At 32.2% G+C, this 17,755-nt stretch overlaps 1 protein-coding gene across 2 annotated transcripts in view; it reads right to left on the reverse strand.

Moving 5' to 3' along the window:
- Positions 1–17,755, reverse strand: part of LOC142319368 (uncharacterized) — a 35,816-nt gene that overhangs the window by 11,283 nt on the left and 6,778 nt on the right. For both annotated transcript variants that reach the window (XM_075356581.1, XM_075356580.1), the window contains exons 2-4: positions 13,335–13,501; positions 9,532–9,688; positions 2,545–2,670 (exon numbers count right to left, since the gene is read on the reverse strand). In XM_075356581.1, coding sequence (XP_075212696.1) covers positions 2,545–2,670; positions 9,532–9,688; positions 13,335–13,464 — 413 coding nt within the window. In that variant the 5' untranslated portion in view covers positions 13,465–13,501. The remainder of the gene's footprint in view (positions 1–2,544; positions 2,671–9,531; positions 9,689–13,334; positions 13,502–17,755) is intronic.

Genomic DNA, 17,755 nt, shown 5'->3' on the forward strand with positions numbered 1-17,755 from the left:
TTGATATTTACAATGACAAATACACTGATAGAAAAAATAAATTTTTTAATGTTTCTCTAAGTGTGATACAACTTCTTGAATTGCTCTTTTTCGTACATTACAGATCTGTAAATACAATTTTTCTATCATCCTTAGTTTTAGATAAATTACACTTAAAAAAAAATTAAGAGAAAATATAGTATAGTAATCTGTAAAATTTATAATTTTGCATGGCCATATCTGTGTTACAATGATTTCATTGATGCTTTTCATTATAAATAGCCTCAGGCACATCCCGAATTAATGTTCAACAGTAATCGGCTAGCATGTTAGTATTCTATTTTCTTTTATAGCGGCTTTCAATCACTGAAATGTCTTGGTGGAAATGTTCACTGTATTTGTCACTTGCATCTGCGAGGTTGTCCGGAAAAAATCCAGATGTGAGTGGAGGAAATGTATTTTCATATTACATCCCACAGCAGTGTATTAAGTAAGAAGTTGATTAACAATATCGTGGTAATTGTTGGATTTTTGTTTGCCGAGAAAAGTTTTGCAAACGTCTTTAAATGAAGCCCAAGCTGCGCTTTCGACAGTATTTAATACAGAGTTAAATACATCATCTTTGACCAACTCTCTTATTTGAGAACCAACAAATATTCCTTCTTTAACTTTTCCTTCACTTCTGCCTGATGTACAAAAATCCAAGACTACCCTTCTTCATAGCTTTTACAGAATTTTTCATTAGTCCTAGTCTGGTATGGAGAGGGCGTAATAATATTTTTTTGGGTTCAACTACGAGCTCATGAATAATATTTTTCCCATTTGGAGTTAAGTTGTCTCGTTTCTTCTACTATTTGGTAACATAATGTTTATCCCTAGCTAAGCTGTTCCATTCGCACAGAAAACACATGTACTTAGTATAGCCTAATTGCATAACTAACAAAATAGCTATAACTTCCAGATCACCCCACGTTCCAGCCCATGTTCCAGCTATGTTTTTTATAATCTATTTTTTCAAGAATGTCTTCCATCACATCATATGTCTCTTTCAAATTAATACCATAAGCAATTTGTATTGAAGGATATTTGTTACCATTGTATAATAGAACCATTTTTAAACTGCACTTGTACGAATCTATGAAAAGGCGCCAGTCCTCAGGTTTATGAAGTTGTCCTAAGTGCAACATAAGCTCATCAACATTTGTGCAATAAACCAAATTAATTTCATCAATAAAGTACTGAGAAAGTTCTTTTTGTCGGCTTTAAATGAAGCCCAAGCCTGAAATTTTTATATTTTTTTGAAGTAAATTCCAACCTTGCAGTCTTGATCCTAACAGGTCAGCTTGATTTTTTGATAAATTTAAATCCCTAACCAAGTCATTTAATTCACCTTGTGATATAAGATGTGGCTGGCTTATTGGATGATAATTCACAATCAAAATCATTGTTGTCTTCTTCAGTACTGCCTGATTCCTCATCACTGCTTTCAAAACACATTCACAGGTGGCTCAGGAACTAGAATAATTTCATTGTGAGGTACAGACCTGATTGCATATTGCAATGAAGGATATTTTATGTTTAGATTTTTAGAAATTCCAGACATACTTGTTAAACAAAAGTAAAAATCTGTTACATGATCCTTTGGTTCATGCCAAATTATAGGTATACCAAATGGCAAAGCCTTCCATGTAACTTTTAGCCACCCTCTTAGTTATACAGAACAATCAATGCATACTATATGAGGAGCCCACGTCTTATCCTGATCACCAATTTTACACTGAAAGTACAAAATGATATGCTTTTTTAATTAAAGGTGTAATGTTTTTTCTATTTGATTTTGTTGTAAACTAACCACATATATAACAAAAGGCATCCACATCATTTACACAATTTTAAGGCATTATGACACTGGACTGTTAACAAACTTAAGACAACAAAACTGAATAAAGTTAATTCATTCCTATATCCAGTGCTTAATACAAACAACACACCTGTGTTTTTAGCTACATGATTTGATCTGCACAGACATGATTAAGCTTGTTCATGAAGGCTCACTCTTCAGAATTAGATATTATGTCATAATATGTGACTATGATATGATTTAATTCTTTGTCTAGTATTGTTTATTTATAGCTTACAAATTATGTTAACAAAGTTAAACAATAAAAATGAGTTAACAAAATACAATATAGGAGCTTAAAATGCTAACTATACATTGAAAAATGAAAACAATCCTATAATTAAAATTAAAAATTTTTCAAAAATGGTGGGCAATAGAAAGATTCTGAGTTCATACTCGTTTTCAGTATAAAAAACAGATTAAAATCATGTATTGCATGTTACGAAACAAAAATTATATTTATCAGTGTAATTATCAGTTTTAATTTATTAACTTAATGATTCTGATTATTTCATTACATTGATGCAGACCAACACCAACTTCCTACTAAAGTGTTTATATAGATGCTTTCAAATAAAATTAATTTAATGTTTTTTGTTAAAATAAGCAAATGACAATTCCATCAATACATACAATAATAAATCTATACTAATTAATTTGTATACCTTTTCTGACAGACACGACATTCATATGGTTTAACACCAGTATGGCGCATTTTATGCCTACGCATATTAGCACCATTGCTAAATTTCATATTACAGACATCACACTCAAACATCTTTCTTTCATCCCTGAAACAAAATGACACCAATTACAATAAAAATGTTTGAAATAATTGTATTACATGTAATATAGTACAGAGTGCCCTAAATAAATCAAACGCAAAGCAAGCAAAGAACACATGAAGAACTGTAAGTTGATATTATGCAAGTAAATCAAGGATAAAATCTAGTTAAATGGGTTCCTCTGTCGATACAGATACTACTGGAAATGTTGACTGCCATGGTCCAGGCACGGTTTGGCCCAGTGAGTCACATTCAGTGTGACTTGACACACTGAACGTGTGTGTCCACACACCCATTGGATGCTGGTGATTGCATAACACATATTTTTTGCATGTGTCAAGAGTTTGTAGATTGTTGTGATAAACCTTGCCCTTAGGTTGTCCCACAAATAAAAATCACAACTGGAAAAATCAGGTGATTGTGGAGGCCATAGATTCTTCGAGACAGTCCTGTCAAGTATGAAAACCGAGTGCATTGCTTCTAAGGAAGCATGTGCTGTCATGCGATTCTGCTGGTAAAACAAGAACTGTCATTAGTCTGGTGTCATTTGCTCTACAAAGGGCTGGAAGATGTCGGCAATGTAATATGCTGAGTTGGAATGAAAATGAAAATGGATTCAACGATTCTTGTCCCCAACACAGTGCACCACGTCGTGGGTTATTGACAATATCTCGAAGATTAATCAACAGCGCAAATTTTACAATAAACATAGTCACTGTGGTGGAACCAAACCTTGTCTGTTATGAAGTAGAGGTTTGGATCAAGTAAATAACTTTCAATTTCCTGCAGAAGCCATGTGCGATAATGTACATGTTTATCACGGTCTGAATTTAACTCTTGTAAAGCCGTAATCTTATATGGCTTCAGGTTAAGGTCCTTTAGAATGCGCTGGCATGTTGTTCACTGGTGAATATCTTCCTTCTGTACCTTGTTCCTTTTCACAGATGAGTATTGATTTTTCTTATCAAACACAGATCCAGTTTGCTCAAACTTTTTTATGAGCTTATGTATAGATGACTGGGTGGTAGATCACTGTTGAGCTCTGCATGGAAATTTTCTTGCACTCCTTTGATTGATCTGTTCTGTGTGTAATATTCCTTAACAATGAATACTCTGACATCCTTCATCAGTGGCATATTCATGTGTATGCACTAGTAGTTGGCTTTATCTCAACTACGTTCCTTCACAACTACAGGTCTTGTTCCTACCTTCCTGCATTTTCCCCTCTCGCCATTCAAAGTCAATCTGCATCACAGTTCGCTGTATGGCATTTGAAATGTTTTTGCTTGTTGCTACATTAAATACACTAATGCTTTACAGTTTCTCCTCTCCAACATTCAGTTCAGTTTATCTTGGGCCACCCAGTATTATTGATGATCTGGCAATCTACATTTCTCAAAACTGCTACAACAAAGAGGAATATGAAATACTGGAGTAATAATACGCATGGCAATTCAGTCTTTTATGTATCTCTACATTTGAGTTTATAGTCAATAACATCTGATGCTTCATTTAATATGCCACACACATTTTCAATTAATATTTCACAAATCATAATTATAATTAGAAACAAGAAAATATTAACATTCAAAATTAATGTGAAATACACAAAAAAATAAGCCAACAGGTTGTTCAAATACTTTGATTTCCAAATTATTTAATGAAATAAACATATGCACCAATACTGAAAATAATTTAAAAATATTAGACAAAAATAATAATAGTAAAGATCTGCAACACTAGAAAAATATTATATGTAATTTTTAGCACTAATCACAAAGTTCGTCAGAACTTCGCTGGTAAGAGTCCACAGAACTGGACAGCATGGCGAAGTCAACAAACTATGTTTACAGTTCTAAACATGACCTAACCTAAAAGTGAAATGAAAATGGGGAAAAAAATAAAAAAATATGCATGAAAACATATTTCAGTTCAATTAGATTTGTAATAAAGAATACTTTCAAAAAGTATCTTGAATTTTATTAGACAATGTTTTTTAGATGAACCAAGGGACTTGAATATGTCACTTTTTCTTTTTTTAAAGGTGACTTTACAAATCACGCCGCTAGATAGCAGTACTTGATAGTACTAGGTAGTGTACAAAAACTTGATAATGTTCTTGAAATAATAAAATTTAAAAAAAAACAAAGTACACCTAGTTTATATAGTAAATGCTCTTATGTAAATGAAAGTACTGAAGATGAAACAATTGTTTTAATTCCCATTACTTCTTAAAAAAAATAAAAGTATTATTTTACAAGAGATTATACTAGTTTTATTAAAAAAAGGAATAAATAAAAACAGAAATAAATTCAATTGGTAACATTTTTACTCTACAATTAGAACTATTTGAACTAATTGATGGAGAAATAAAAAAAAGTTTATTTAATAATAGTGTGTCTATGGATTCGATAAAAATCTAGGGTTACACTTACAAAGTAATAAATGCAATATTACATCATGGATCTTCAATTCGTGAAGGTCATTTAAAAAAGGAAAAATATGGGATGAAGTGAATGATATGACTAATAAAAAAAAAACTTTTTTTTTTTTAATCTCACTGTCTGAAATTCAAAAAAATGTATATTTTTTTGTTCTAGAAAGGCAATAAATTTTAATAATAAATCCATAAAATAACAATCAATAATTCATAAAAAAAAAAGAAAAGAATAATCTAACATAATGCAGTGATATCAACAAAAAAATTACAATGAAACTGTAAAAGGGTAAGGGTAATTTAAACTAAAAAATCTGTTAAATTCTTAATCTGAAACAAATCTCAAGAAAACGAGAGTGGGAATGTTTTAAACAAATTTATCACACTTTATATATTTTATTTTATTATTTATTTTAATCATTTACTAATGATTAGGCTATAAAAAAAAATTGAATTTCAATTCAAACACATAAAATCACTTAATTCTCATAATTTCATAGCTTTAGCTGATTTCAGTTATTGGCTTATTACTTTCATCATTTATAACCCACATACTAGATTATCTAATGTTCCTCTAGATACCAGTTCTTATTTCAATCTAACTATTTGGAAAGGAATACACTAAAAAATTCCAAGAAAATGTTTAGTAAGAAAATTATTTAATTTTTATTGCTTTAATTTGTTGTGCTCCCTGAAATCTTTACAGAAGCACATTCCCACCAAAAGTAAATCACTGAAAACTGTACTTGCAAAATGAGTTAAGAAAACAAATTTGGAATTTAAGAAATTCTATACACTTTAATTATTAATGCAAAAAATGAATCTAATTGGGAATGTATTTTGCTAAAATGAATTCTCAGCTACTAAACCATTAAAAAAAAATGTATTTTGTGAGAAGGGCTTAACCCTATTTCCAATTAAAAATTAAAAAGAAAATCTATTATTTTCAAGAAGAAATGATTAATATTTATTTTTGGCTATTATTATAATTCATATGATTTTTTTTATTTCGAATCATTTTGGCATTATCATTATTGGAGTTTCTTATCTAAATGCATCCTCCTGTAAATTAAAAGCATTTTGTAAAAAGAATGTATTTTTTTTAACCTTTTCAGATCATGTAGCCTTGGAACTGGCTATGTACGGCGTCAGTTTTAAAATGCTGTTACAAAATCATTTTATATGGCATCAAAGCCGGTTATTTTGTTTTATATTCACAAAAAAAATCAGTTTTATTACACAATTTGAATGATGTTTATACAATGTAAAATGTTTTATTTAGACTAGAAAGAATATGACCATTTTTTCTCAGAAATGTGCTTGTGTGTGTGACTTGTGTATTATAATTGCTATGAGGGTTACGGATTTATTTATTATGTACAAAAATAGCTTATCTTACTAGCAACATATCGATGTATTGAAACACATAATAAATTATGATATATGGCACACAAAAAAAAAGAAGGAATTTGTGATCATAAATACGTCACTTTAACTTGAGGTCTATAAATATCTTTTCTGACAAATGATATTGGTAAACATGTAACACATATCGATTCGTAATGAATAAGAGTATACAGTAAAAATGGTTTTTTGTCAATCTGAATAGCCTTTTGAGTGGTGGAATTTTTATAAAAGGTAGTTTTCTGAATCTACTTTCACTTATACTAACATATGTTACTAATCTGTGATTTATGACATGGGTTTTTCATCATATTTTGGCCAATTTTCAACCGGTTTGCTTGAAAGTATTGTTTTTAAAATCAGCAAACTATGTTTCATAAACACAAAGCAAAAAAAAAATTGCTAATAAAAAACGCAGTAGAAATGCGCAAAAAAATTCTGCAATTAAATTATCGTAATTTTTGTAGTTACAAATTTTTTGTTGTTACAGACATAAAAAATATTCAATCGTAACTGTTTTTTTGTCAAAATCTGTTAAATCTCTTTAATATATTGTAATTTTTTGAAATTTTTTTCACAAGAGGGTAGCATAAGACTATGAAGGGAGGCAATCAGATACCAACATATTTTTGCGGAGCACTAATCAACCCCAGATCATTGTGATGGGAAAAGGTTAAAGAGCAGCATGAATGAATGAATGAAAAAAAAATCATATTTTGTGAAAAGGAGCCTGATTAATTATCAGGTTCCTTGAAATAAATACTTCAAATCAGGAGATAATAGATGTAGTTAAGATTTCAACTGAAAAAAACTGCTATCAAATTAAAAAAGTACGAGGGTAAGTCAATTATCATCCACAATTTAGTTATATTTTTGTTTATGTTGGTAGTACTGTCGTGTTGTGTAGATGACACATGTGTGATTTAATTGTTGTTATGTCTGTGCAGGTTTGATGCTGCTAGGTTACTTCCATTATCGCTGCCCTGCCATTAACCATGGCTGCTCCGTTTTCTGTTTGCACCACAGAAGAGCAACATCCAGTGATCCGTTTTTTGTGGTCGGAAGGTGAATCAGGGGCCGAAATTCATCAAATACTTTCGGTACGGTACAGGAACAGTGTTGGTACAATGGAGTGTCTATGTATAATTGAAAAATTAAAAAATGGTCGCACAAATCTTACGCACAATGAAGGAGCTGGACGACCATTTACCACCACAAATGAGGAAAACATTGAGCATGCACGTGACATGGTTTTCTTAGAGAGACGAGTAACTATTGATGAAGTGGCACATCGTCTGCAAATTAGTCACTGTTCTGCCTACGAAATCATCCACAACAGACCTGGGTTTCATAAAGTCTGTGCTAGATGGGTCCCAAAACAACTCACACAGTTGCATAAACAAAAGCGCTTGGACATCTGCCATAAACATTTGGATTGCTATGGTAATGAACAGGACATCTTAGACAGAATCATCACTGGTGACAAAACATGGATCCATCATTATGAGCCGGAGAGTAAACAGCAGAGTATGGAATGGAAACATCCAAATTCGCCCTGCAAGAAAAAGTTCAAGACCCAAGTCCAAGACTGCTGTTGAAAGGTGTGTTGTTGCACGACAATGCCAGACTGCTGAAACGCTCCAGAAACTCAATTTTGAAGTACTGGCTCATCCTCCGTAAGTCCTGATCTTGCCTCTTCTGACTACCACTTGTTTGGTCCGCTTAAAGAGGCATTAAGGGGCCGTCGATTTTTGGACGAAACAGTGAAAGAAGCGGTGCATTCCTGGCTGGCAGCTCAATCGAAAACCTTCTTTTATGAGGGCATCACGAAGCTCGTGCAATGATGAACCAAGTGCGTTGAAATGCAAGGGGACTATGTTGAAAAATTATGTACATGTTAAGTTTCCTATTTGTACTGCAATAAAACTTATAACTATGAGGGTTGTTTTTTTTCAAGGTCTGATTGGTCACAAAATTAAAACCACCGTGAAAATAAAAAATGTTATATTTGTAACAAGTACTTACATAGTTACGCTATTTCTCTACATAGTCACCACTCTGATTTAGACATTTGTGGTAGTGTGGTACCATTTTTCCAATACCCTCATCATAGAACGGAACCGCCTGTGTTTTCAGCCATGTTTCTACACTGGTCTGCAGCTCGATGGTCTGTGCCAAAATGTTGTCCTCCTAGCCAGCGTTTCATGTGAGCAAAGAGGTGAAAATCAGATGGAGCAAAGTCCGAGTTGAATGGTGGGTGATCAAACACTTCCCAACGAAAACGCTGCAGGGGCTTCTTTAATACAGCTGCAGTGTGCGGCTGAGCATTGTCATGGAGAAAGACAATGCCTGATGACAACATTCCTCTCCGCTGATTTTGAATTGCCCTTCATAGACGCGTTGAAGAGTCACGCAGTATGAGGCTGCAGTGATGGTCGTGCCATGTTCCATGAATTCCACCAAGAGAACTCCATTCCAGTCCCAGAACACAGTAGCACATCATGAACCGCCTGCATCATGAACATCTGTACGTCCTGCTTTAAAGTTCCTGCACCATTGTCACACTTTACTGTCACTCATTCAAGTTTCACCATACACATTACTTATTTGTTGATGAATTTCAGCTACATTACACCTCTCAGCCTGAAGAAATTAAATTACCACACGCACTTCACACTTGGCGGGAGATGCTATTTTGTAGACATGTGTATGTGCTAGCTGCGTGTTCAGAACTAAATGAAGTGATGCGGCGTGATTGAAGGCCATACTAGAGACTCTGCGCAACACATATGCGCAAAGGGTGTAAAAATATATTTTGGAATGCCCAAGAGTTCCTTCTGTTTTAAGAAAATAAATAAAAGGAAATTTTAGATCTAATTTATATAAGAAAAATATCACTGGTAAGAATTCAGGAATTTATTTCCATATTATGAGATATTAATCACAACACACACATAAGGAAACAAGCATTAAAAAATATGCAGCTAAATATACGTAGTTTAACCTTGTCTGTAAAAAAAAATTACCTATTATTAGTTTCACTATCAATATTTCCTTGACAATGTGATAAATGATTCAACAATGCGGCATGACTAAGCGTCTCATATGTCTCACATCGATCACACCTGTGTACTGGAATGGATCCATCACAATTTTCAAAATTATTACTGTTTTCATTTACACCTGAAAAAAGATTAATATTGGTAAAGAAAAAATTAATTTACTAAAAATCAGTTTTATTCATCAAAAGGTAAGATTAAAATTTTTACAGCATTTTAACTAACTGCTTTCAAGTACTTATAAAATATATCTTCAAACACCAAGTTTACATTTGATGATACATACTGTAATAACACGGACAAACTACATAAAAAAAAAACTTCAGCTTAACTGCTTTGAACAGGAAAAAGAAGACAAAAGAACTGTTATTTTAACACTTCAATGGGGCTACTGGTCTGCAAGACCGGAGGTAAATTTTATTTTGCAGCAGTGGTAATCCTGTTTTGCTACAATTGCTACCAGTCTCAGTACCTTCTTACCATGACTCGCCCCCTCCCATCACCTTATTCAAGTTTTTTTTTGGTTGTGATTAGTCATATAGCAGTGACATGTCAACTGTTAAAACTATACCGGCATTGCGTGCCTGATAGCTCCAGTAACATATAGTTCCTTTATGGTTTTGTATACTGGATAGCTGCAGTAATGGTGTGAACGTGTCATGTTAGTTTCCGCGAAAAAATGGATCAGCCTTCTACAAGTCAGTCTGTGTGCATGCATGATGAACAATTTGTAGAATGCATTTGTAAGATATTAAACTGTCAGGTGATGAATCAGTTTGTGAGAGTCTCATTTTATTTATGACCCTGATGATCTGGATTTTGTTTTGTCAAATAAAGATATAGACTCAGAACAGACTGCTTCTTTAGAAACTGATGACAAATTGTTAGAAAATACCCGTGATTATATCCAAGATGAGCATAATGTAGATTTACAACAACCTGACTTCTACTATGGTAAGCCTAAAATGAAAAATAATTGTGTAGAGAACCCTGGCTTTCAGTGGAGTAGTCATGAGCCTCAGAGAAATGTCAGAACACCAGCCACAATATTGTATGGGTTGGATTACCTGGCATTAGAGGACCTGCATAAACCTTAGGTAACAGCCAGAAAAGTTACAGGTATGGTAGCTCCTCTTTGACAATAATATGCTAAATAAAATTGTAACCCACACAAATGTATGGCTAGCTGTAGTTAGACAAACATTAGGCCCTAAAATAAAAGTGCATATAGGAACACCGATGTTTTAGAAATTAATACACTAATTGGGTTGCTATTGATGTCATCTGTTTTGAAATCGAATGATGAAGATATTTCTTTGCTATTTACAGGATGCTACTTCTCGGCCTATTTTTCATGCCGCAATGTCAAAAAAAATATCCTTAGTTCTAATAGTTTGAGATTTGATGATGTAACAACACATACTCAACGTAAAAATCAGGACAAAACAGATGCTGTTTCAGAGATATTTATGCAGTTCATCAACAACTCCCAATTGTTGTAACTGTGTGTCAATTTCAGTAACAACGGATGAAATGCTCATTCCTTTTAGAGGGAGGTGTACTTTTAAGGTGTATATGCCTACGTGAACAAATATGGCATCAAGGTAATGTGTCACACACAAAAAAAGTAACGGAATGGACCTAACAGAAACTTAAAAAAACTTTGCCATACCATCTTGTGATCACACAAGCCTATAGGCAATAATAAAAATGTAACTGCGAACAACTGGTGTCCAATTGCTAGATGAACTTAAGAAAAGAGATCTAACCTTTGTAGGAATTATGAAAAAGAATTAGGGAGAAGTATCCCCAGAGCTCCTTCCTGATACCAAAAGACGTGTGGAATCGGATTTGTATGGATTTAATTCAGAAAAGACACTATTATCGTACAAACCAAAATCAAACAGAGCTGTTGTACTGACTTCAATGATACATCACTCTATGGCAACTGATTACAAAAAGAAGCCAGAAATAATATCTTTTTATAATCAAACAAAGTGAGGTATTGACATCTTGAATATGAAATGTGCAATATACTTGTCTAATAGAAGAATGAGGTGCTGACCTCTGGCTGCATTAAATAGGCTTCTCAACCTTGCTAGTATCAACAGTTTTATTTTGTACATGTGCTACACTGATTATACGTTTTGTTAAAGACTTAGGAAATGATTTGATCAAACCACACCTTTAGCAAAGGCTTGAGCTTGAAACACCTAACCTATAGCACGATGTAAAACACAGCATCATATCATGATTGCTTTAGAAGACAACAAACCAAGGGCATTTCCTTTTGACCGATTAGAGAAGTGGAAAATCAGTAGTAAATACCCATCTGCAAAAGAGGGAAACCCCAGTATAGGTGTATATAGTGTTTCAGCGCTATTTGTCTGAAATGTAGCCAAAAGGTTTGTAACACTGTGCAGTAGAATGGGTGTAAACCGGAAATATTCTTCAGCTCAAATATATTTGTGTTTTAAGAGAAATTTGTATTTTTTTATGTATTTATATATTTTTGTATAAAACCAAATGTTACGGCACTTTTTAAATTTGTAATTTCTTTTTACTATCCGGGATAAAACACATTTATAAAAAAGTGTATGAAAAATGTTTGTTTTTTATACAGCAAGTGTAATTTTTGTATTTTGTATTTTTTGGTCTTGTTCGTAATTTTCTGTATTTTAATAAAACAATTCAGTTTTTGCATGTATTTTTTGTATTCTTACATGAAAAATTTGTTTTGTTTTTCTAGTATTATTATACAATCAATTGAGGGAAAACAATTATAAAAACTTGCAAGTGATGATATATGTTTTTTATGTTTTCTATTTCTAATTTTTTTTATAAAACAGTTTTGTATTTTTTTACATCCATTTCTTGTTCTTGTATCTTATGAAAAAAATCATATATCAATATACAGCCCAATTTGAAACAATTATTTTAATTAATTAATAAAATTTTCAGTACATATATATTCTTACTGAATTATTTTTGTAGGCCATCATCTGATCAGCACTGTCAAAATAATATTTTATATTTATTTTACATAAATTCTTTTTTATATAAAAGAAACAAAGATCTTTATATAATCACAAAAATATGGAAACTGCAAGGAAGAAATGAGCACTTCGAAAAATAAGTTAAAAATTCCCAGGGTGAGATATCCATGTACTACTTTAATAACAATTAAAAAAACCTTTCTGAGTGATGGCAAAACTAACCCAAGCCAGCTGTCTGAGCTCAAATAATAAAAAAATAAAATATTACAGACATCTGAAGCTCCAATGCATCATCAGTCCCTTGGGAGAATTCAGCATGACACATTAATGAGTCATTAGGACTATGTTTTTAAGGCATAAGTTTTTACAGCTTTTAGTAGTTCCTTCTTTATTGAGCTAAATATACAAGTGGTTATGAGCATCCCACCAAAACATAGGTGTTATTCAGCTCTACTAATGGAAACTTCACTGTTCACTACAATAACTGGCTACTTTATGAAAACTATTAATTTCAGGGAAACCAACTTTGGCTGGTACCAATCAATATTAGATGCTGTTAACACCTCACTGACATAAAAAAGACTGGAAGAGACAGTAAAAAGAACTCTATAGATCCCTTTTCGCTGTGAGAAATGCATTTTATACAATGCTTCAACTGAAGAGAAACTAAAGATTACTGAAAGAAAAAACATCTAAATAATCATGAAACTAGCTTAGGTATCTGAATTCAAACAGCTAAGCTCTAAAATAGATTGTTTAAATATTTTAAATAACCTGAAGTATCGTTGTCTTGTTCTCCATTCTCCTCAGTCTCAGGAGGCAGGAGCACAGTTTCTGCTTCTGCCTCCATGGCACCACCTCCACCACTATTGTCTGTTGCCACAACATCTGCAGCATCTGCCATTCCACATCCACCACGTTACATTGGGTCTTACTGTCAACTAAAAATTGGTAATACAAAATTAAATATCACTAATTACTTTTTAAGAAAAAGTAACACTTACATATTTATTTATTTTACGAGTACTTATTTTACGAAACCATACTGGTTTCTAAAATTTTTAATGCATACAGATGTAAAACAGATTGTTTAATTATCATTACACAAATGGGAAGGAAGTGAGAAAAACAAAGCAAATCACAGATCAAGCAAGAAAAATTCACAAGAAATCCTGTATTATAAATATATGTTAAATAAAACAGATAAATTATTCCAACAAATAGAAGATTTTTTATATAAATTAGAACCACAAAAACTTCCACTGTATTTCATCAAGTACAGCCACTAGGATTAGACAAGATGACATAATAGTTAACCAGTGTACGAGTATTATAAATACTACTGATTTTACATTTACAGAGAAAGTAATAGTAACAACAGTGCAGAAATTCTAAATTTAAAGAAGTTCTTGTAAAGTTTCTTAATAGTTAATAAAGTATTTTAAATAACAGACTTCAAAAGAGTATTACATATTACAAACAAGTTACTCTTAATTTCCCAATACCTCCTTGAATACATAAACAAGTCCAAACATTTTAAATCATACAATAAAATAAACATTATCTTAAATCATAATTCACTGCCACTCGTAATGAATTAATTCTAATGTGAAAATAATGTCAGGCTTAAATCATGGCTATTACATCAGATAAGCAAATAACTTCGATATTCTGGCCCACAGCTAACATTATTTAGTAAAACATCATTAATAGCTGGAGCAATCCTCTTAAAAACGGTCTACCAAACAGTATGAAAATGGTAAAGAGAAACAATTATTAAAAAAAAATCTTTCCCAAATTATTTAAAGGAAAATACATTCCACTCCTTTAGAAAAATTTTTTAAAAGGTTACCGAAAGATTTTATAATGTTTTCATTACAAATACTGTCTAGTGTGTCATCAAAAATGAATAAAAATCACTAATGAACACACCAAAGTTAATAAAAACATACCAATCTACACAAGAAGCTTTTCAAATCTATGGATTCATTATAAATTGTAATAAACTATTTATGTGACCATGAAAAGAAAATCATTTTATAAAAGCTTACAGCTCTCTTAGATGGATACATAAATTTCAGAAAATCATTTTTATAAAACATCATAATTGTAAAGATTTTTGTATAAATTGATAAGCTTACTATTTTGGTGTGCTTATAGGAGAGATTTTTGTTAATTATTCAAAAATTTAACATATCTGGAGTCTATTGTTTATGTAACTTAAATTAACTCATAAGTTTAAACTAGTTCTTAAGAATAGTCCTATATAAATATATCAGATGTTGAAAATTAAATAACAATAACAATGTTCCCTAGTGCTCTATACTTCTGAGAGTACAGGAGTAACCCCAACAGTCCAAGCTGGTTTCAGTATTTCTTCTCATTATACACAAGATGAACCACAACTATACTAAACACCTTTCTATATACACAACATAAATATTCACATTACACATCAAAACACTTCTCTTCTTCTCACATGATGTTATCACTGCATTTCCCCAAAACCTGATAGTTCTGAAATATCTGGTTTAGGAAGTAGTAGCCTGTGACCACTAAGACTGCAAAAATACAGAATAAAGGTACTTATTATATTTTGTTGACAGTACTAATGTTGAATAGAAAATGTTTTCATGACCAGAAGATCTTGTATACAAAAGGGTGAAGTATAAAATACAGTCCACAATAGTTTGGTGTTTTAAAACTCGTCTTCAGATAGAGCAAAGTAATCTTAACAGAAAAATATCTAGTCCTTCAAATAGAGCTGACCTCTTAACTGTATAAAAAAAAGCTGTTATAGAAATTAATGCTAAGATTGCTAACAGAGGATTTAATAATTAGAAACAAATTAGAAAACAAATCAGGAAAATGAATGGCAATAGTTTCTTGAAAGAATTAACAACATAAAGACAGTGTGACTGCTATTCAGGAAATGAGATGGATTAATGATGGAATGTTCAACAAACAGAATTAAAATATATATTAAAAGTTATCATATTCACAACTGGGTGCATAATCTTTGGTCGATTAAGGGACTTGGTCATTGATTTCAAAACTGTAAATAATAGAATCTGTGTGTTACAATTTAAAAAAAATGACTAATATGCACACTACAAATGAACATCCACTTACAAAACAAAAAATTATCGATATTAGATAATTTCACAATATGTTTAAAAGATAATTGGAAATTTTCAAAATCCATACTCTAAAAAATTGGCTTCGAGGAATGATTTAGGATCAGGTAATTTTTTCAAGATAACTCCACAACATTCCTCCAAATCAATCTTAATATAAGCAAGTTATAAAATTATGACCTGAAAGCTTCAGTGATACAAAAACAGCTAATTAGTTGTTAAGTTTGTAACTGATAAAATAATGTATACAACTGTATTAATGTGCTCAAATGTTCCAATGTCTGCTACCCAGACAGCTCTGGGCAAGAGTCAGTATAACACATGAATTGATAAAGGGTGTGAATTGACATAAGAGAAAAATGAGGTAAACGCAATTATGTAGCTATCTAACAGAACCTGGGAAGCAATGGAGAAACACATAAATTTGAAAAGTTGCAAAGAGGAAACTAAAGAAACTTGAGAAACATAAGCTGAAAGAATTAGAGGTGTTGAGAGATCGGAATGAACAAAAATCTGTAGATCAATAATACTAGGCACAAGAGATATATACCAAGGTTACAATCTACAAAGGAAAGTAAAAAATGTTTATAAAAGAACTTTACAGTCTCATGTATTATTTAAACAGCATTATACTTAAAGTATTATTTACATGAGTATATATTCTGAATGGGTTAATTCTGAAACTTTTTTTGTGTTTAATACACTTCGATGTGTTCCACCATTCACTGCCATGCATATGTCCAGATGGTAATCCAGCTTTTCTCATGTACTCGCTAGCATGTTGGTTGTAATGGACCCACAGCAACAATCCTCTAATGTAGGTGGTTTATGTCACAGGTTTTTACACGCCCCCACAAAACTAAATCTAGTTAGGTCACGTCTGGGCTCCTTGGTGGCCATGCGATAAGCCCTCCCCTTCCAATCCACCTGTTTTGAAACTGAATTTTAATGCAGCATGGACATGGTTGCTGTAACGCAGCAGAGTGCCATCTAGCGGATAAAAAATTAACCCTTTTTTTCTTCAGTATCATCAATCTGTATAAAGATGTAAAGTTTGAGCAGATAACAGAAAACATCCCCATTGATTGTGCTTTCTACAAAAATGAATGGGCCCAGAATATGGTTATTCATCAGTCTGCACCAAACATTGACTTTGGGAGACTCTCACTGATGTTCAATAATTTCATGCGGTGGCTCTGATCCCAAATCCTGCAATTGTGTCAATTTACTGTCCCACTAACGTGGAATGTTGCCTCATCTGAAAAGATGGCATTGAGGTAGTCCTAATTTTCATCAATGCTGTTAAGCATTAAAGCTGCAAACACCAATCTTTTCACTTTGTCATTGAGTTTTATTTCATATAAAAGTTGCATCTTATATGCATTTAGTCTAAACCTCTTGCACACCACTTTGTACACTGCAGATTTTAGGCATTCCTAAATCTAAACTGAGCCTCCTTAATAACTTTTTCAGGCTACTTTTACAGATGCTTAGATCCAATCCACATTTTGTTCAGATATGAACAGCCTGCCTGATGACTTCTTTAAGACACTGCCTCTTTCCTTCATTCAGTGAACTGAATCACTGGATAATTGTTTTATTCATAGACAAGCACCACCGTATTCATGTTGATAATTACGCAGAACTGTTATAACTGATCTTGTTTCAATAAACCAAATCATGCACTAAGCTTTCTGCTGTGGTGTTGCCATGACTGACAGCAAGACTGCTGACCGGATATGCAGTGGTCACACAATGTGCTAACTAAGATGAATATTTGTGATGAAAAACTTAATATAATGAACTTAAAATATGAAAACCAGATGCTTTTAACAGATTCCTTTATTTATTATGATTTTTTGGAACCAAGGAGTAAACACCCCGTATAATAGAATTGTAATTAACAAGTTTTGGAGAGATTTAAGAAACATTCAGGAAGTGATACATAAAAGTGCAACTTTTAAACTATGCACCAGATTATCTATCCCTAACAAAAGGTTAAAATTATACAATAAATTTTCAAGTGATTGTAAATTCCATAAAAAGATTTAACACCAG

Source organism: Lycorma delicatula, chromosome 2, assembly GCF_047948215.1.
Source record: "Lycorma delicatula isolate Av1 chromosome 2, ASM4794821v1, whole genome shotgun sequence".
NCBI classification, from domain to species: Eukaryota; Metazoa; Arthropoda; class Insecta; order Hemiptera; family Fulgoridae; genus Lycorma; species Lycorma delicatula.